The following is a 21,908-nucleotide window of genomic DNA, read 5'->3' on the forward strand; positions in this document are numbered from 1 at the left end:
TTGCTCTCTAAATGAGGCTCAAGTCCTAAGGTAAACAAATCTATCTTATATATAATTTTTTTTCTTTTTGATAAATTCAATGTTAGATAAAATCCACGGCTGGAAAGTTTCAAGAATTTTAAATGTGAAGAAAAATCAAAATATTTAAAATTTTAATTTTAATATAAATTTTGAAACAAAATATAATAGAGTAAGCCACACAAGAAATATTAAATAAATAAATAAATAACTACATTTTAACCACCCTAGCTGCACCATAATGTCTAAATGCGATCGATATATATCATAAGGTCATTCCTATTAGCATGAACTGAAAACACCGAAATATCAGCTCATACAAAACTTCGTTGACCCATGAATGTTTCAACGGTAGAGATTCAATCCTCATTATTTCCGGTCGTGTGGCCCACTTAAGTTTTGGATTGAATCATTCTCGGGGCATGTTGTTAATAATAACTGAAAAAATGGATGAGCATGTGGATTTCTTACAACCATGACGGTGGCTGGAAGTCAGCGTGACAAATTGGGCAATGCTTACGTGGACCTATAAAATTTCAAAATCTAGGGGCACGATCGTAGTTCCTCTACCACACTAAGGCTATTTCTTCAAGGAGCGATCTATTTAAGGACCCCGTGAGGTCAGGCATATACAACCACTAATCATGGAAGCCCTTGCAATACTCTTCCTCACAACCATCGTAGCAACTTCCCACGCTTCAGACTTGGAAAGGGGTGGAATACCCCTACCAATTCATCTCCTCCGTCCACTTACTGGATCGAGGGATCTCCATATCCATGGTATCTCATGCTCGAGCTGGAGGCTAGCGGTGGAGACTAACAATATCCGTGATTGGACAACAGTCCCGCAATCTTGCGAGAACTACGTTGGCCACTACATGTTGGGTCATCTATACCGTGAGGACTCGAAGATGGTTGCTGACACGGCAGCGTCCTACGCCGCTAATCTTACTCTGGGAGGTGATGGAAAGAAAATATGGGTGTTTGACATTGATGAAACCGTGCTCTCTAACCTACCGTACTATGCGCAACATGGATTTGGGTGAGTTCCTTTGATTAGAGGTTTGCTATGCATCGTGATTATAGCCGTTGAATCTGGGGTCATGTTAGGTGATCTAATCTGGGCTGATGCATTCCGTTCCACGTTAGAGGCCCATCGTGTAAACGGTTTGGAACACCATGTATAATTCTAAATCAATGGCTATTATCTACAGAAATACGTAGGGCTGCATTCTATCCACAACATTCGACAATAACGAATGGAGTTTGTTGATTGGAACCTTAATAAGCAGTAGGGTTTAATCCAACGGTTGGCCATAAAGTCAATTTGTCGAATTTATTGATTTTTTAAAATCTACTTAAAAACATAAGTTTACTAATTACACACGTGTAAGGGATTCGAACACAACCACTCATCTGCACGTGGGCATACATGCAATTATAAACACTTTTCCATTAGGTGCGTGAAATTGTTTTCTTCTTTAGGTAAAGAATCTAACCATTATTTCCCACACTATGGAAAAATCTGATCTCACACGTGCGTTTCATATTTTCACGTGTGCCGGCGTGCTGCTACACAAGCGCTTGGAATTAGCATCTTTTCCCAGCTGACCAAAGAATACAATAATACGTGAAATAAATATATTCACACTCTCTCCTTTTTGCCTCTGTAGCAAATCAGAATCCAGCGTCATCGCCGTCCATTGTGCCCATCATGACTACTGGTCCAATGATCTTAACCGTTCATGATATGAACTCTATGCTTAATGGGATACTGTAAGAAAATAAAGCTTAATCAATTATTATGACCATCACTATCTTATAGTGAATTTTTCTTTGCAGTAATCATTTTCAGCCTAAAATTTGAAGGTTAGAATCATTGCAGTAGTGTCATCATATGCCAATAGCCTTTTTTTTTTTCCTAATTTTTTTTATTTAATGAGTGGAGAATATGGACGGTTTAAATAGTCGGACTATCTTGGAATGTGGGCCTCAGTTAGTGGTGCGTGCAACTGTAGAGACCGTTCCTCTCTTTCAAAAACAACCAGCCTGTGTTGGACCACGTAAATGCTCACGTGTCAGATTAGTCTGACATCCAACCCGTCCATCAGGTAAAACTCATCATGAAGATCACTTAGCTAAAAAATCGGGACCATCCACTCACTAGATGTACCTTATGTATACTATGACCAGATTAACTGTTGTCAATGTTTTCTATGATTCAGCCCGCCTAATTTGGCCGGATATCTGGGCCGAAAATGGAAACAACACTCTCCCAGTGGTTACGTACGGCAGTTCATTTTAATACTTTTGTGGGGGGTTTTTACAGAACTGATGTAGTACCTACTTCCTACTGTCCAGTGGCACACGTGTTAGAATCTGAGCCGTTCATCTGGAAGAGGGTAGACTTTGAACATGCCCCTAACCAAAAATATCGATGATTGGCTGAACAGGCAGATGAAAAATGGGTGCTTAGAAAAATAAGCGTATCACCATCCTTATTTTTGGCCACAGCATTCCCTAACTGATGAATGGTCCAGATTTCAGATACGTGTGCAACTAGGCGGTAGGAAGTAGGCACCGCATGGGAGATATCATGCGGTCCTCCATCCTATGAAAATGACATGTGGATAAATGTATTAGAATAGGAGTCAGGCATGTGTAAAGCTTTATACGCCTGCACCTTGTACCCATGTCATAGATTAATTGTATTTAAACAGGCTAAATTGTGGAACCCACCGTGTCTAATTTACAGTCACAAAATCAGATTGATTGAAAAATCCTAGCCTTTGATTCGTGGACATGGGTTTTTGGAACAGGACCATCGAATAGGTTTTTTAACTGTCTATAAATGTCTACCAATCTGATGGTCAGATAATCAATTAAGTTTAATATTTTGGTTGGGGATACATCTAAACGGGAACCATCATTTGGACAGTTTAATTTAACTTAGCTGTATCTCATGTATGCAATTTCCGAGTAATTTCTGTATGCCTGCGTATCATCCATCACATGCTTTCAGAGTACCGAGCTCTCTCGATGAAAGGGACTTGTGAATGGGTGTGCATGTTTTCTGTGGTAGCGGATTAGACTGTGGAGAACACCTTGGTGTATTTATTATATATCCACCCCATCCATCCGCTTTTCCATATCATTTTAGGGCGTGAGTCCAAAAATTATGCAGATATAATCTCAGTTAGACTATACCATGGGAAACAGTGGTTATTTACTATTAAAACTTTATTGTGGGCCACAAAAGTTAAGTTTTAAGCAATATTTGCTTCTTCTTTGTTTTTTTTTCCATCGACCAGGTTTGCGTGAAATTACAGACAGGTTGGATGGTAGGTAAACATTATAAAAATATTACAGTGGGCCCTAAGGAAATTAGGTTTGCGTTGAAATTCTAGACAGGTTTGATGGTAAATAAACATTATAAAAATACTATAGGGCCCTGAGGAAATTTTTTATGGCAGAGCATTTAATCACCGCTGTTTCCTGTAGTACAGTCACGTGAGATTTTGATTGCTTTATTTTTGAGCTCGTATCCTAAAATGATCTTTAAAGAACGGATGGATTGCATGGATATCCAATACATACATAATGGACATCGAATACATACATAAGGTGGTCCCCATGGTAATGGGCTTACATGCACCTTCATAGATGAGGCTGGGGCGTACCTTATCCGCTCTCGTTTACTATTCTCTCCCCCCCTTTTAATTTTATTTTATTATTTTTTTAGAGGTGGTTACAGTGGTACTGGTCAGATGTGGGGCCCACGTGACGAATGCATGACATCCATCGAGCTATTGTTAGCCTCCAGGTATAAAATGTCAGTCCGATCCAACGGTCAAGTAGACCACAGCACAGGGAACAAAATGGGATGGAGCTCCCACTCTTGATTTTCAGTAGGGCCCGACCCACCTGACTCGAAACACGGACTGGTTTTGTCTCATACCCTTCATCCGGGCCATACGAAGTGTCTGAATGGTGTCGATTGCCGGTACCCCGCATGGTGAGGCTCCTATCAAATCAAAGGTAGGTGTCCATCGTCACCTTTTTTCCCGTGGTGTGCTCCATATGAGTATTGCATCAGTCTGAAGTTTGTATACCGGATGTAACTTGAGGTCATGCATCTGATGAACGGTTGGATGTCATGAATATATCACCTGGACCCTACCACTTCTCCCCAGCTTACTGATGTATGGTCTCGGAACTTGTGGCACAAGAGATGCGGGAAGAGCGACGATACCGCCGTAGCGTTCCGTGCATTGCAGTGACCAGCGAGTTCGGTTTTCGGCAATTTCTCAGCATGAAAATTTCTCCGGACATCTTCAGATTTTTCTTAGGATATTATTGGAAAGATCTCGGTAGAAGTAAATGATTAAGATTACACACACACACACACACACACACACACACACATATATATATATATATATATATATATATATATATATATATATATATATATATATTAGGTTGATCTGGCTATTATTTAATAGTAAGAATGCAGTATTTTAAAATGTGCCTATAGTTTTCAAATATCATTATAATATTATATCATGAGATTTTAAAATCCAGGCAATATTTGGCACACTGAGTTTGCTATCATGCCTCCCTACAATATCAAGAACTTTGTTAAGTGTACATGTGTGCAATCAACATCATGTACACATCACACATGTGCCACCTTTGCAAGATATGTCTAACATCAAATCCATCCATAAAAAAAAGAACTATTATATTATTACCATAACAAAGAAATAATTGACTAGTAATTTCCAATTTAATGACCGATTTCCAATATTGGGTCCACATGCGGAGCGAACAAGATTTATTTTTGAAAAAACATGCTGATGGTTGGGCGAAACTGATGTATGGAATGGATCCAGCACCTATGTGTGTGCCATGCTGTCCCATGTGGTGTGTGCGTGCAAGTTTTATTACACAAGCATGCATGACCTTAGCAATATAATCAAAGTTTCATTTTTAAAACACACTTGCCTGAATTTTGTATGGATGAGGATACTTTTGCTGACGTGGACATAATAAATTTATGTAGGATGCGGATTAGGTAGTGTAGTCCACACCCTTTCTTGTGGTGGTGAAATAACCTAAGAGTTGCTTATATACAGACGGTCACACATTTGGTATACTTAACAAATGTAATAGGTATGCCTGAAAAAAAAAAATATTCAAGCATGCACTGAGCTAAGCCTAGTATTTTATAATATTTATTTTCAAAAAATAAGTTATCCTTGTTGTTGTAAACCTTCTAAGGATAAACTTCTTATTTTCCTCTTCCCTAATATTAGTAAATGTTAGGGTGGGTAATGGGCAGGCCTGAGCATAGCAAGATCAAAATTTGAATGGCCCCCTCTAAAGCCCCCATCCGACTAGTTGATCAAGACTCAGGTTCAGTGCTAGGCTATTACTAAGCTGAGTAAATGAGTTAAATGATAAACAAGTTGTTTGCTCCCAACATGACATTTCTTGCATCCAAATGACCCTTTACTAGTTCATGAATACATTAATGTAAACTTTCTAATGGGCCATTTCATCATTTTCAGGGTGCAGCCGTACGATAATTCCCTATTCCAAGCATGGGTGGATCTCGGGGAAGCTCCTGCACTACCGGAGAGCCTGAAGCTGTACAAGAAATTAATCAAATTGGGAATTAAGATCGTGTTTTTAACGGGAAGAAGTGAATCGAAGAGAGAAATTACAGAGAAGAATCTTAAGAAAGCAGGGTTCCACAGCTGGGAGAAGCTCATATTAAGGTATAATTGAAACTTTGTTTTATAGAACCTAAAATAGTATAAAATTTTAAACTAATGTCTCAATTTACACATGAGAAAGATTGGGAATTTTTTAATATATGTATTTGGAAAGTATCATATGTCCCACCACCCAAAGTTGGTGGAAATGAATCTCAATATATATTTCAAAGATACTTTCAAAAGTATATGTTGGATTTTTGAGGTCCATGCATTCGATGATTGTGGGGGGGTATGTGTACACACTATCAAATGTACATTTTGGGTACCAAAATAGAGTTTGTTTTGACATGATGATTTGGGTTATACGGTGCAGGCAAGCTACGGATACAGGATCAGCTTTAGTATACAAAACTGGAAAGAGAAAGGAACTTCAAGCAGAAGGTTGTATAATTGTTGGAAACTCGGGAGATCAATGGAGTGATATTCTCGGGACCCCTACAGGCCTTAGAACCTTTAAGGTTCCTGACCCTATGTACTACATCGGTTGAGCTAGGGTTTGGTCTCCTTGGTTACTATGTTGTATCTTTACTACATAGGTTGAGCAACGGTTTGGTTTCCTTGGTTACTATGTTGTATCCTTTCCTACTTTTATGGACTTGTATGGAGGAGACCTATGTACTGAATAAGAAAACCTATTAGCTTATCATATAGATGGTAATGTGCACAAATTATTTAATTAAATGATTAAAAAGGAGAAAGTGAAACCAATGTTTGAAAATTGGTATTATGAACTAATAACAATGTGTTGGCAAGACCGTTGTCATGGAATAATATCAGGCCATTTTGAAGTGAAAAAGCAATGTGAAGTGCAACCAATGTCAGAAAATAACAACGGATGGTTAAAATGTGTTGTTTGGTTAGTCAAAACCACTTAAAATGACCATTCTCATGGTAACAGGCTTAGGGTGGGTAGTGAGGTGGGTGGCTTGGCCATTTAGGACCAAGGACTGGGTCCTTGAACCTGGCCCAAGGGATAGGAGAGGTCTTAAAACCTAAGCCTGGTGCCCAAGGTTAGATTGAGTCTGGGTCAATTGTCAATGGTCCCCTATTTAAAGGGTTTCTTCATATACATAGATGCCTTGACTGAAAAATAGGATTCCCACACAAAAGGGTGGCCACCTTGTTTGAAATATTTGGACCGCCAAGAGAAACTTGGAATTTATTTGGTCATCCACTTGCTTTGTACTTGTGGTACACTTGATTCACAAATCGCGGCATGATTTTCAGTGGGGCATCTCTAATATAGGATTGACCTAAGTAATAGCTGGGATGATGCACGCATACGTGACTCATTTTTATTCCCCTGTTTCCTCCCAGGGTCCCTAGAGGACTGGACCGTGTGGTGGCATTTTTATCTTGGTTAGGACCAGGGCTAACCCTAGCTCAATCTTAGCTCGACCAATTGCCATCTTAGAAGGGCTTCCTAATGTTGTTTTAAACCATGGATGAAATTTTGGAAACAATTATGGTTATCAATAGGTGAGGTTTAATTTAATTTTGGGCCTCATCTGGCTGGGCTTGACATCTCTTGCTGCCCAAAAAATAATTCAATAAAAAGTATATATAATGCGGCTTATCTTAACCTCATTTGTTCGAGTGGCCACCATCTAATAATTATCTTAGACTTGGCACTTGTTGTCGGTGTTGGAGCCAGTGCCATGGAAAACCAACGTGAGCCTGAACCCATTAGCTATGTGCATGTGTATTGGGTGATCTCTGTTGTAGATCTTTATGACCATCTGTTATTAGTAGACATCCCATTGATCCTTAATGTGTATTTTAAGACAATATCCTCCTTATTCCGAATCCTTTTCAATTTCCTTTTAAAATTCAAAACTCACAATTCCCTCGAGACTAATTACTTACTAAATTTGTCCATGGCAACTTGTGTGATATTACATAAGAAATTCTTTTTTTTTTTTTCTTCTTATTTTTATTATTATTTTGTGATTTTTGTAATAACTTTTCTTCCTCATATATTTCATGATTTTGTTATGAGTCCTTGGACCTTGACACTGACGGAAAGGGTGCAGGTTACTAGTATCAAAATGTACAGAAATGACCCCAGTTTAAGACAACCCAAACGATAATAATACCCTCTTTATTTCAAATCCTTCTCAATTTTTTTTTTTAAACAATTCAAAATTCAAAATTCCTTAAGACTAACTGCTTATTAAAGTTGTCCATGGCTACTTGTCTTGTATATATAAGAGATTCTTCTTCTTCTTATTATTATTATTTTATGATTTTTAAAATGGATTTTCTTCCTCATTTATTCCATGATTTTGTTGCAACTCCTTGAACTTGGATACTTATTGTCTGACAACTAAAATGCTATTACATGCTTCATTATGTTGATTGGGAATTTCCATACATTTAGAGACACCACACCCTTCCACACTTGACAATGAAAATAGAAAAAGAAGATTTTTTATTTTTTTATTTTTTTATTTTATTTTATTTTTTTGAAGTTATAAATCGAGAAATATTTGACTATAAAGCCCACCTTTAACCCACCATCCTTTCCAAACCTCCCAAACTTTACTTTCCCAAACTAAACCATTCTATATTGACACTATTTTCGGATGAAAATACCCTTGCATTCAGCACAGTTGTACTATCCATTCTGTAGACCTATGGCTACGGTTTATAACCGCAGTATTTGTAGCGTAGCCATTAGGAATCACGAGCTAGACTCATAATACCAAGTGCGACTATATAAATATAAAATATTCATGTCCAAATGCAAAGTAAAGTAAAGATGAGAGGGACTAGTCCCACCAATGCATAATCCCCAAAATGACTAGGACTCTGGCCCGTGCCCTACAATCATCCCTACAGCAGACTAAGAGGATCCGCCAAAGATCCGGAAGCAAGACAGCTCCTCCTCGTCATCCACACTTGCTCCATTAAGCGCGTCCAGCGCTGTAATCCTTGTGTCTAAGACAGGCTCTAGTTGGTGTTTTAAAATACCTTCCTAGAGTGAGAGTAAGTAGCTAACTTAATGGTACCATTAACAATAAGTTACACATGTTATCATACGCATGAACAAATTTAGAGAAAAGCAAACATTCGAGGAAACCTAATTACTCTTGTTAATGTAAATGCATGTTTGAATGACATTATGCATGCCCTTTCCTCCAACACTCCCTCGAGCGACAACATCTAACGATCGCAGTGCCCAACACTCACTCAATGCGACCTCAACTGCCGAATCGCCAATACTAGCTAATGCAATGTAATGTAGGATGTTAGCCAAGTTGATTAATTACGTCAATTCATCCAGCAATTTGGGAAAATTGAGACACCTTGTCAGATCAATGTCATATCCCGATCGCGCGGCCCTGGCGGCCGTGGCCGTATGGCTCTCGTGACCTTGGCCCGTTTGGGGTTGTCATTATCAATATTAAAATCATACGAAGGTAGTTTAAGAAGGGGTCTTTGCTCGCGGTCACTATAGGGAGGCTCGTCACCCCAACGTAGGCCGACAGTTCGGGCATAGTGTCCCATACCACCATGCCCGACTCTTAAGATTTGTGGGCCGTAACTAGCGGTTTGTCAATAGACGCAAACGGACACAGGGTGCCTCCAGTTCAAGTAGGCGTGTACAAACATGGTTAACGTACATGGATGACCAACTGGTGGGCCAATTTGTCCCCATGCGGTGAACTACGAGCTGTGTGGCTTAAGAGCAACGTCTCACGTAGTCCAATTGCAGCCGACAACACGCAGTTTGACTGGTCGGGCCAAATTTACCCATGGGTGGGCCTATCAGAAGGGTTGCACAAGTGGGTTTTGAATTGTTGGTCGATCCATAGAGGGAACAGTCTATAGGTGCAATATAATAAAGTAGAAGTCGATATACTCATAGTTGTGAGATAATTAGGCATGTATAATGATAAAACACATTCACTATCAGTACAGAAGTTACTGTTTTAGAAGAATTCAGGGTATTTCCTGATGGACATGGACATGGGTCTAGGCTTCAAGAGAACATGGAAGGGAACGAGCACTATAGCCGAATACAGGAAGAATTTAAACATACTTGGAGAAAGTGGGCAGTCAATTCACCCACTTCATGCATGTGAGAGACATGCGTCCGAATTTATCTTGCTAACTTTGTAAAATTGAGGATATCATAATCAGGAATTCCACATTTGTCAAGAAATCAACAATGCAAACAGCTAATTAACCTAATCCACACATATAAGGGACATGCAACCGGATTCACTCCATAAAATCAACAATTTTAGGAACATTATAATTATAATTTCACACTTATCAAACAAATCAAGCTATGCATGTATTAGGGAAGTTAAAACCAGGATTTCTTCCCCAATTTAGGAAATTTACTTGCACAATTCTGAATTTAGCCATTCCACTCCATGGAAGCAACATGCAAGGCAACATATCAAACATAATCACTAAGATTCATTCTAGGTATGATAATAGGCCATCTAGAGGTAATGGTCCGCACCTATGGTCGGTTGGAGGTTCTTGGAGTTGCTCTAGCAGTGCCGGGTCCGTAAATTGACGCGCTGGGGCCCTGTGCCAGAGGAATTGGCATGTCAGGACACATGCAAGTGGCCTATCCTACAAAAATTTGAGGGGAGTTTGAGTGGTTACCTTCTGATCAGCGATACTCCACCTCTACAGCGGTAGAGAGGGGGATTACTCAATTCCCAGTTCCCTTCCTATCACAACTCCCCTTCCTCCCTCACTCTCACTCTCTCTTCTCTCTCCTCTCTCTCTCTCTCTTTTGCTGGAAATGTGTTGTGGGACTGAGGGAGAGAGAGAGAGAGTTAAAGGCTTCTATAGCCCGAGTTTTTGCCCAACTGGCCCTGGGGTGGCAATTCCTACCACAAGTGACCCTTTGGAGCACACTTACGATTTTCGGGGTTGCCCTGGTGGCCCCTTGGCCCATCTGTGCCATGGGATGGGTGTCCCATAGTCTGATGAGGGGCTATCCAAATTTTGGTGGCAAACAGATGCGAAAATTGACCGCAAGGGTCAGATTCGTGATCAACGGTCACTGTCTTTCGATCAAGGATCAGATTTGGTGGACGAAGGCAAGGAAATATCTTCGACGTATGGTCTAGGTGAAATCTAACGGTCGAAATGTCATAATTTATTGTCCTAAGTGGCATGACTAATTATTTTAAAAATTCAGATCTTAGGCTATTACTTGGGAGAGTTACGTTTCACAAGCGCCGGCTAGATGGCGCAAATCGTTCATTTCCAAGTATCGTTTGAGTCCATTGCCTGCGATGGACCACAAGCCCAGTGAGGTCCCTAGCTTCCCATAGTTTCGAATTTATTTGCCCCTTTTTTCTGGCATTGCACGGCCCGTACAGACAGTCGCCAAGTATCATTGGGCAGATTGGCTTTACGACCCTCGTTTGACCCGATACATTCAGACTTGATCGCATTAGCGGCTTAATTCATTTTAATTTATTGGTGGTGGGCCTCGCACATGCGATCGAATTGTGCGGTCCTTCGGCAATCAACTCGTGGACGTCTCAGAACACTGTTCTTATTGACCCGGGTGTTACAACACGTCTGTAGGTGCGCAAGGTAAGCATGACTCTCTCTCTCTCTCTATATATATATGTGTGTGTGTGTGTACCCGAATGCTCAGCTATCAAGCGATATTTTTTTGAGAACTCATCATAACGTGATGTGACTCTAAAATCCAAGCGGTATCTTTATATATATATATATACATATATATATATACATACATATATATATATATACATATATATATATATATATATATATATATATATATATAAATAAACATATATATATATATATATATATATATATATATATATATATAAACAAACTAATTGTTTAAGGTTTTTACTATCTTCTAGGTTGAAGTCACTATTATTTAACAATAAGATCAATGTCATATCTTAAAATCTACCTGTAGTTTGAAAATATCTTTGTAAAATTGTTTAGTGCATTTACAGTGAAAATATTGTGATATATTTTTTCGAAATCTGGCCAATATTTGTCACTCTAAGTGTCTACTCCATATGCCTTATGTCATTCCTCCTTATAAAAGCAATAACTTTGTTAAGTGCACGTGTGTGCAACCAACTTAATGTATGCATCACACATGTGCCAGCATGGCACAGGTCTGAGATCCAATATACCTATAAAAAGGGAACCTCTATATTAATGTTGTATCTAAGTAATGGATTGATTTATCGATCAAGCGATCATCAATTTGCAAAACAAATGTTTTAGGTGAATATTTTTGAATTAATAACCTTTTTTCAAATATTAGATTCACATGTTGTGTCATGCCCCGAACTCGGAAACCGGGTTTACAAAATTTTCGATCGCCGAATCCGGCGCCGATAGCCTCCATAGTGCCCCATTCTTGGATCCCGGCATTCATATGCCAGATTCCGATCCTGGGATCCTACAAGGAGGATTTTCAGTATGAAATTTTGTAATGGAGTATAACCACAAGCATAACCAAGTCATAAAACAACATCACCACATATCCACTATATCAAAAACTTTAAGTACAAAGTGGAAAGGAAAATACAGGGTGATCAAAAACCTCCAAAATAATCTGTTGCGCGCTCCTGCCTCAGCACTGCTGTGATCCAACAACACCTGCACGCAACGGTTGTGCATAAGCTTACAAAAGCTTAGAGGGTGGTGTAAGTGTGTGCGCAAGGCAAGTGCCAAGTATACAATATCAGAGTAATGTAAAGATATGCGGGTAAGTCCATGAATATAATCAGCTTTACCAAAGTTGTGTGATGCAAGGCATGAATGCTATCGGCTATACCAAGGTCATGCGATGCAAGGCCTATGTAGTCAAATGTCATATGCGAGATGCAAAGCAAGTATGTCAGTCCTCATCAAGTACACATATCAGTACAGTTTCTCTCTGGGATATCACCGAGGTCTAGTACACTCCACACTGACTGCCGCCTCCCTAGCCACATAGCCCAGCGAGTGGAAAAGACCACACTATCTACCTGACCAGTAGTCTGCTAATACCTACCCGGCTCGTCGATAGCGGACTCATTTACGAGCTGGTCAAACTTAGCTTAGCTTACAACCCCCTCACTCGGGCGGATAAGGCCACACCCCCTTCCAACCGACTACGATATAGTGGGAGACGCGGCCTACTAGTATTCGGCACTCGGGTGCTCGTGTATCCATTCGGTCTAGACGTTAGAGCATCTAATAGTACCAAAAAAGTTCTGGGACTTCACTCAATGACATCCTAAGTGCCCACAGTGCTCGAACCAAGTATTTTCGGTATCTGATATGCCTGTGGAGCCATGGCTCTGATGTCGCTAGGGCGTACAATGATCATTACACATAAATGCGAGATGTATGAATCACACTGTCCAGTCATACAACAATCCTACGCATACCACGCGCTCATGTGGGTAACTCTTATTAGTGAATCCCATAAATAATCTACCCAATGGCATATGTTATGATCAGTCACTACTCATATCAAGTATGCATATGATGTGTATGACATGAGTAATAGAATTATACTAAGCATGTTATAAAGTGATGAACTGTCCTCACAATGAAGATGGGCCTAGATGGCCTACACACAACAAGTATGGGCCTATCAATGGGCCCTAAGGAGGGTTATAATGTGGACATTTAACCAACATTATTCTTATAATGTGGACGTCAAACTATCATTGCTCCCAAGGCACGACCTGTCATAAATATCATCACACAAACCATGGTGGAATCACACATTGCAATAGACCTTAAAGACATCCTGTTGGGCCTCGACCTATGGGCCTTCGATACATCAAATGGGCCATATCACATGGGCCTTATATTCATCAAGTGGGCCACATCAATGGGCCGCACCAATGGTCCTTATGTACATTGCAATGGGCCATAACCCATGGGTCTTGAATACATCACAATGGGCCGCATAACATAGGCCTTATATACATCAAGGTGGGCCTCAACGGAAGGTCATAAATACATCAAGATGGGCCTAATCATATGGGCCTCATATATATACCAAAGTGAGCCTCAACGAACGGACCACCAATACATCAAGATGAGCCTCATACATACCCAAAAAGAGTCATATTGAAGGATCATTTGAACCATACCACAAATAGCAGTGGAGATAATAATTCTTACTATTAAATAAATCACAAGGCCCGCTATAAAGTTTATTTTTCATCCAATCTAATCATGAGGTCTTAAAGACTTGGATTAAGAGGGAAAACAAATATCATAATGGTCTAAACCCTGTAGTCCAAGGGTTTTAATGGTGGACACTCAATCCCACTGTTTTATGTAATGTGATCCACCTGATCCTAGATCTATCTCATTTTTAGTCTCAAGCCATAAAATTATCTTTCAAAATGGTTGGACGGTTTGGATGCAACACAAGCATCATGGTGGGTCCCATAGATGGACGGCAAGGGTGAAACAGGTGGGGCCCACATAACTTGGTGACGTCATGTTCACCAGCTATACAGCTGGTGTGTGGTACTCCAGCCAATCTACTTCATAAGGTGGGTCCACATGTGTGGCCCACCGTAACATTTATTTTCCATCCAACGTTGATAAGGTCACACAGACTCGGATGAAGAGGGAAAACAAATTTCATATGGATCCAACACTTCTATGAAAACCCAAATGGGTTTCAATGTCAGACGTTCAATCCCACTGTTCCTGTGACGTGGGCCACCTGAGCTTGTATACGGCTGATTTTTAGGGGGGCCCACTGCCTAAATGGGGCCCACCCAAATGCACAGTGTTGATGACAACACACATCACGGTGGGGCCCATGGCTGGGACCCAGGGTCCCTGCCTCTCTTACCCGTCACCAGCAGGTGGCAGCATCCTGCGCTGCTGACGCTGCAGCACTAGGCGCTGCATGTTTTTTTTTTCCAAAGGTTTTTCCTGGGTGGGGCCTGCATCAATAAAATCCACCCCACCCGTTGGTTTTTACTGCTCAAGACAGACCCATCAAGCCCACTATTCAAAATATTTTGGGGTACAGAAACATCAGGATGGACTTCAATGGTAAAAACGCTGTTTGCTATACTATGGCCCGCCAGATAGTCGGATTGGCTTCAATTTTCGACTCAATGCCTAAAATGATATAGGGATTGGGATGGACGGCGTGGATTGGACCCATACATCAAGGTGGGGCCTGCATCAGCAGCCCACCCAAAAAGCAAAACCAAGCTATTTTATGTATATATTTTTTTTGCTGCAATGAGGACAACCGACTGCTTGTTCACGCCTACAGAACACGTCCAGCGTCCCTGGACGGATGGCGTGTATACATATATTGTCAGGGTGGGTCCCACGTGTGGGGACCATGACTGGTGGGTCCCACGTGGACGTGGCCCACCTGATTTAGATAAATCTGATATTCATGTTTTCCCATCATCCCAAGGTAGGGTCCACATGGTTTGGATGGTGTAGATCCTACACGTCCATCAAGTTGGTCCCACGACGGTGGATGACTTGGATAGAATGCATACATCAAGGGCCCAACAATAAGGGAAAAGAGAGAGAAAGAGAGAGATCGAGTGATGGAGGGACCCCGGCACTATGGGCCCTCCCTTCCATGATTTACAACATACATCAAGTAGGTCCCATTACATATGGGCCCACTGATTGAAATCAACGGTGGAGATCCTTTCTCCACCAAAATGCAAGGTCTAGATGCCCCTATTTATGTAAGAAAAATAAGCATCATGATGGGGTCCATGGAGAATGGTCCCATCATGGAATGATCATGAGAATCAAAGTGGTCCATCGGCCACATCTAGGGTCTAAAGTGAGATCCATACCATCGATCGGTAGGCCTCACTTGGCCCATCATCAAAACAAGAAATCTAGGCTTATAGAAACACCCACCGTTCGATCTTCTTGGTCGGATGGAACGTCGATCTCCTTGTGTCACTTTAATGGAGGGTGATGAGAAATGAAGGGCTAGGATGAAGAATTTTGGGAGAGGAAGTGGGCCACATAACTCACTCTTTTCTCATGGAAAAGCTTGGACGTCCACCACTCTTTCTTTACTTGGTTGCTTGGAAAATGAGAAGAGAAAGAGAGAGAGAATGGTTGGTTGTAAGGGAGAGGTGATGAATGTGAGGTGATAGTGTACTTGACTTGAGAGTTGACTTGGTAGTTGCTTGACTTGGGGAGAAAGAAAGCATGAGTGTGTACTTTGATTGATTGATGGGATGGGTTGTAGAGATTCTCTTGAGTTCATAAAAGCGTAGCGTTTCTTCGAAATAAACGCCGATCCATATCTCCTGGCCAGGGTATCGGATCGGTGGAACCGCGGCGACGGTGCGTTCGTAATAGTACAAGTCTTAGATTAAACCGACTCAAATCTATAGGATATGACTTAGGATTGCGCGCAAACGTTGATTATAGGTCGCAGGTTGCCGGAATTCAACGGGAAGGATCGCGGTAGTCAACGGAACAGTACGGACTAGGATACGAGTCTTACATGCTGAGTGAACAATATTTAATTTTTGAAAAAAAATGTAGGTAATTGTGCTAACTTATACATGGATTGTATCTCATATTTATATTCCATACTATCTCATGTGCAGTGTGTACACGAGCTTTATTATTCTTGCTTTAGTCCACGTTTCGGGACAAAATCCTTATTTTTCTTGTTGCCTTCTAGTAAATTGTAAGGTGGGCAATGAGCGGGCCTACGCCTACCAAAATCAAAATTCAAATGGGCCCAATCTAAAGTTCCAGCCTGACCCGTTCAAGATTTAGGTCTAAGCCTAACCCATTACTAAGCTGAATAAATGGGTTAAGTTGTTTGCCCTTAACATGAATTTTCTTGCACCCAAATGGCCCCTTAGTAATCCATAAATAAGTAGAATTGGATACATTAATGGTAACTTTCTCATGGGCCATTTCATAATTTTTAGGGCGGTGCCGTACAATTCCACCCTGTTCAATGCATGGGCGGCACTCAAGAAAGCTCCTCCATTGTTGGAGAGCCCAAAGTTGTACAAGAAACTACTCTCATTAGGAATTAAGGTTGTATTTTTAACAGGAAGAGGTGAACAGCGTAGAGAAAGTGCAGAGAAGAATCTTAAGAATGCAGGGTTCCACACGTGGGAGAAGGTGATATTAAGGTATAACTTAAAACTTTGTTTTGTGGAAACTAATATGGTTTAATATTTTAAGATAATGTTTCAATTTACACATGAGAGAGATGGATTTTTTTTACTATATTTACTTGGTAAGTATCATATCTTCCACCATTTAGAGGTGGAAGTATCATATCTTCAGAAATATGGGGCTAAAAGTTAAAGATATAATTTCAATTATGATTATCACCCAAAATGGGATTGTACAAGCCACAATATACATGCCCAAGATTATTAAAGTATAAAGCTTTCAGTTTACTCCCAATTCTCTAAAACGTAACGGCATTGGCACAACTCGATATAAGTCTACCTGTTTGAGGTTTCACTAGTACCTGCATCAATGATATGCCTGGTTGGTGTTTTAAAACACTGTCCCAGGTGAGAGTGAGTAACTAACTCAGTGGTTCCATTAGTTCTAAGTTACATATGCTATCGACACAATCAGCGCAAGTAATGATAAAATAAGAAATCAAACATTTTCTAAATACTCTTGTTAAATGTGCATATGAAGATATGACATGATGCATGCCCTTTCCAAATAACACTCCCTCACACGCGACTCCGACCACCTGTTTCACAAATGACAACACTTCCTTATCACGCGACAACCACGCTTGTTTGCCACATTTTAAGCTAACACAATGTAGTAAATGATCATATTAATCAAGTAATTATTAAGTTCAATTCATCCAACATATTGGCGAAGGTAGAATACTGACGTTATATCACAAGTCCTTATCCGGATTACGTGAATCGTTGCCGCACGCAGTGGCTCTTTACCAATGTCTCTTGATCCAAATTTAGGTTCCACTCATTTGTATCACAAATCAATAATTTTAAAGATACGATATGATACCCAAACGTATGAGGATTAAACCGGTATGGGTCGTCACCCAAACCGAGTATGATGACTTAGTTCCGAGGTTGTAACAGCCCACAATACGCTACCCCGACTGACTGGAACACTATTTTTGAAGCCCGACTGATCCCACACATGGACCCGGATGACAACCTATGCTCGAACTATAGCCCGGATGAACAGTGGCTGGGGTGTTATAGAGGTGTGAGCTTATCACATTAAATCAAATCAATACAAAGGAAAGGGCTCGTCGCCCAATTTCATTCACGTCCGATCATTCGAACGGTACTCTGGCACAGAACCATCGGCTGGGTAATTTGACGAGGGTCGTTCGAACAATGGTTTATCACCTCCATCAGTGCTTCTAGTCAATATGGAGAGGCTCGTCACCCCAGCATAGGCCGACAGCTTAGACATGGTGTCCCATACCACCATGCCCGACTCATAAGTCTTAGTTACTCACTGGTCACTACGGGGAGACTCATTACCCAGCGTAGGCTGACAACTCGGACACGATGACCCATACCACCATGCTCGGCTCATGAGTCTTAGTGGATCGTATCGTAATAACAATTATGAATGGACAAATTCAATAAGAACGGGGTATCCTAGATTCCATTTAGTCGTGTCATACATTGTAAACGTACATAATCAGTTGGCTAGTGGGCTAATTTGATTAACTTAGGAGAACCATGACACAACCGACATTGGGTGCAAGTATCTTGTGTAGTCCAACTACTGTCGGTCGTCCACATTCAACCCGAGTCGATCGAACAAGCTTAGGGTGGTCGCCCTAACTGAGTCCACTCCTTTAGTTCGGGCAGTTAGCCAATCGACCCAACATCATAGAAATCCTAAGTATCGTTACGGACTAAACATTACATCACACAATTATAGCAGGGGTTCTACTACACAATCACTCAAGCATTTCATCGAACATGTGAGCATCAATATTGGAACAACACATCTACTTAGGCATTTTATCAAACATGTGGGCATTAAAAAAATAACACATTCAGTTGGGCATTCAATCAAGCATATGAGCATCCATGAAATAACACATTCAATCACCTAGATATTTTTATCAAACATGTAAGCATCCATATGCAGCCAATAACATATATTATAGAAAAATCAAAATGTCAACATATTAGCATGTACAAATTCATCTACAAACATTTAATCATTAACTGAGACCCTCAAGGGTCGATAAATGAAAACCTAAAAATAATAGTCCGCACCTTATGACGTTTCGCCCAATTCACGGTGTTCGTAAGATTTAGGCGTTGGTGAAAGATTGTCAAGAACCTAAGTAAGCATACAAGCTTGTAAGAATTGGAATGAATTAAATACAAGATCTAAATTTATAAACATAACTCAATACTTACTTTTAATCGTCTTCGAATTGACACTAGTGGAGGATAATATTGTTATAGAGGAGATGAGAGGGTGAAGGTGCACAAACCCTCATGCTTCCAAGCTTTCCTTCTTTCTTTCTACTCTTTTCTCTTCTTTCTCTTCTCCCTTTTTCTCTGGTTGAAATTCGTATGGGAGGAGAGGTTGCCCAAACGAAACCCTTATATAGTGCCGAATTTGGCGTAAATGGCCACAAGGGCTAGGTTTTTACTATACTAGCCCTATGAGAGTGTCTTTCTAACCTTTAGGGCCCATTATGAGGCCTACATATTAATATACACTATAGGATAGTTAGTCCTAATGATGATCTACGTATAGATATGATCGGCCCGCCATTTGGATGCGCCGATCGATAGATTTGATTAGAAGTCTCTTCAACGGTCACCGATGGTCGATCGGGGCCGCAGCTATACGGATATGAGTAGGAAAATATCCTTATTTTATGTGTGAAGTTTGGTAATAAACCGACGGTTTGAAATTCTCAACTTTGCATAAGAGTGGACGACCCAATTCACTTAAGTTTCAGTTTCTTCCTTTAGAGTATTTGCACTTCGCATGCACTCGTCCTTTGGCTCAAGTTGAGCGGTTCTAGACACTACCCAGGTTCGACACCTACGATGGACGTTGAGTCCAGTAAGATGGACATTATTCTATAGTTTTGGAACTAGTGGCCCATTAACAAGCGGTCTAGAGCTTGTTCAGAAAATCGAGGCATTTGTAGAATGAATTATGTATTGAAATTTCTTGTGGGCAATGATTAGGATTTAGATTAAGTATATTCATAGTGTGGCCTATTTATAATTAGTGAAAGTAGAGATTTCGTCATGATTACTCTAAACCGTCGGTTTTAGGCTAAAAGAGTAACAGGGTTGATTTGATCCATTAGTTAAGATCCGGGCCTTATCTAACTCAGCTTCGGGTAGATCTTTTAATTTAGTTATGATTGTCTTAATTAATCAGTGGTAGGTCGGTTAGATTTAGGCTCTGTGTGAGCAAATCATGTGGCTAAACTCGGTGTTTAAGTGATCGAGCGGATTCGTTGGCTTCCTAGGTTGATTAATCGGACTTGTACGGTTCTTTACTGGTACCACTTGTGTATAAACTAACATTGAGTGTTAATGGTCGGTAAGTGATAATATAAGTTAATTATATATAAAAAAAGAATTCAAGGATTTTTGAAAATCCAGGACGTTACACCCCTACAAGCCTGAAAACCTTTAAGGTCCCTGACCCTATGTACTACATCAGTTAAGTTAGGGTTTGGTTTCCTTGGTTACTATGTCCTTATGTTGTATGCTTTCCTTCTTCTATGGGTTTTAATGTATAGAGTATACCTATGTATTGAATAAGAAAACCTATTGGCTTATCTATAGATGGCAATGTGCGCAAGTTTTTTAATTAAATGATTAAAGGGAGAAAGTGAAACCAAGGTTTGAAAATTGATCTTTTGAAATTATAACAATGCGGTTGTAGTGGAATGATGTTAGGCCATTTTGAAGCGAAAAAGCATCATCAAGTGTAGATTATATAGATTGTTGTTCTATATAGACAACCATGATTATATATGGCTCTTGCTAAGAAAATAACAACAGTTAAAAGGTGTTGTATAGTTAGTTAAAACTACTTAAAATGACCATTCTCATTATAATAGGCTTAGGGCTGGTAGTGAGGAGGTTGGCTTGGTCATTTAGAACCAGGGACTAGACCCTTGAACCTGGCCTAAGGGGCATGGGGGGTCTTAAAATCTAAGCCTGGTGTCCAAGCTAGATTTAGCATGGGCCAATTGTACTTGTGGCACACTTAATTTGTGCATCAGTATGATTTTTGGCAAGGCACCTCCAATATAAGATCGACTTAAGCAGTAGTTGGGATCATGCATGTAGAACTAGGACCATGCCATGACATTTTTATCCTAATTAGAACTAGGGCCAACCCTAGCTCAATCTTAGCTTGGCCAAATGCTATTATGGAAAATGTTTTGATTAAAATTATATATATATATATATATATATATATATATATATATATAAAGGTTTGTTTAAAAAAATTGGTTTTCTATGTTTTGGGAATAGTCCCATATCGAAAAGGGGATGAGAAAATATTTTATTAATAAGTAAGGTATTGAGTACCTTATTATTTGCTTGGTGAATCCAAAGAGTATCAAGACTTGCCGTTTAAGAGGCCTAGTATAACTGCACATGTTGTAATAAACTAAACCATGCAGAAACTGTTACATATGGCTAGCCTAACAGTTATAAATGGCTAGTCACTGAGTCTAAATGGCTAGCATATAGTTAGTTTTTTCACATGCAAAATAGTTAGAAACTGTCAAATAACGGCCAGTCTCTCACCAACAGTCAATTGGAGTTATGACCCTGGACTAAAACATCCAACTACCATAACTTATATAAACTGATCTTGACCGGTTCATTTCATTACTACAAACCACATGACTCACTATCTTATATGAATCGGTAAAGCTCTAATAGTTCTCTGGCCAAGCCAACAAGGTTCAATACAAACCGAAGCCAGTAAGTCCACAAGAAACAGATTAGTGTAGTGGTCTAACCAGTAACTTCTTTTTTGTTCTTCTCATTGACATAGAAAATTTCCTTTAAGTTGATCATCTATTAGGAATCTCAATTAATTTTGAGAAGGGATAAATAA

At 40.0% G+C, this 21,908-nt stretch overlaps 1 protein-coding gene and 1 long non-coding RNA gene across 2 annotated transcripts in view; one reads left to right on the forward strand and one right to left on the reverse strand.

Moving 5' to 3' along the window:
• Nucleotides 1-20,566, reverse strand: part of LOC131222897 (uncharacterized) — a 42,076-nt gene extending 21,510 nt beyond the window's left edge. Inside the window, exon 1 of the long non-coding RNA XR_009160222.1 lies at nucleotides 20,457-20,566. This is a non-coding gene — a long non-coding RNA (uncharacterized LOC131222897). The remainder of the gene's footprint in view (nucleotides 1-20,456) is intronic.
• Nucleotides 645-6,447, forward strand: LOC131222893 (acid phosphatase 1-like). Its single transcript, XM_058218135.1, has 3 exons — nucleotides 645-1,060; nucleotides 5,592-5,801; nucleotides 6,115-6,447. The coding sequence occupies exons 1-3, from the start codon at nucleotides 663-665 to the stop codon at nucleotides 6,287-6,289; spliced, it is 783 nt and encodes a 260-aa protein (XP_058074118.1). The 5' UTR covers nucleotides 645-662; the 3' UTR covers nucleotides 6,290-6,447.
• Nucleotides 20,567-21,908: the final 1,342 nt, after the last annotated feature.

The sequence above is a fragment of the Magnolia sinica genome, chromosome 13 (genome assembly GCF_029962835.1).
Source record: "Magnolia sinica isolate HGM2019 chromosome 13, MsV1, whole genome shotgun sequence".
NCBI lineage: Eukaryota > Viridiplantae > Streptophyta > Magnoliopsida > Magnoliales > Magnoliaceae > Magnolia > Magnolia sinica.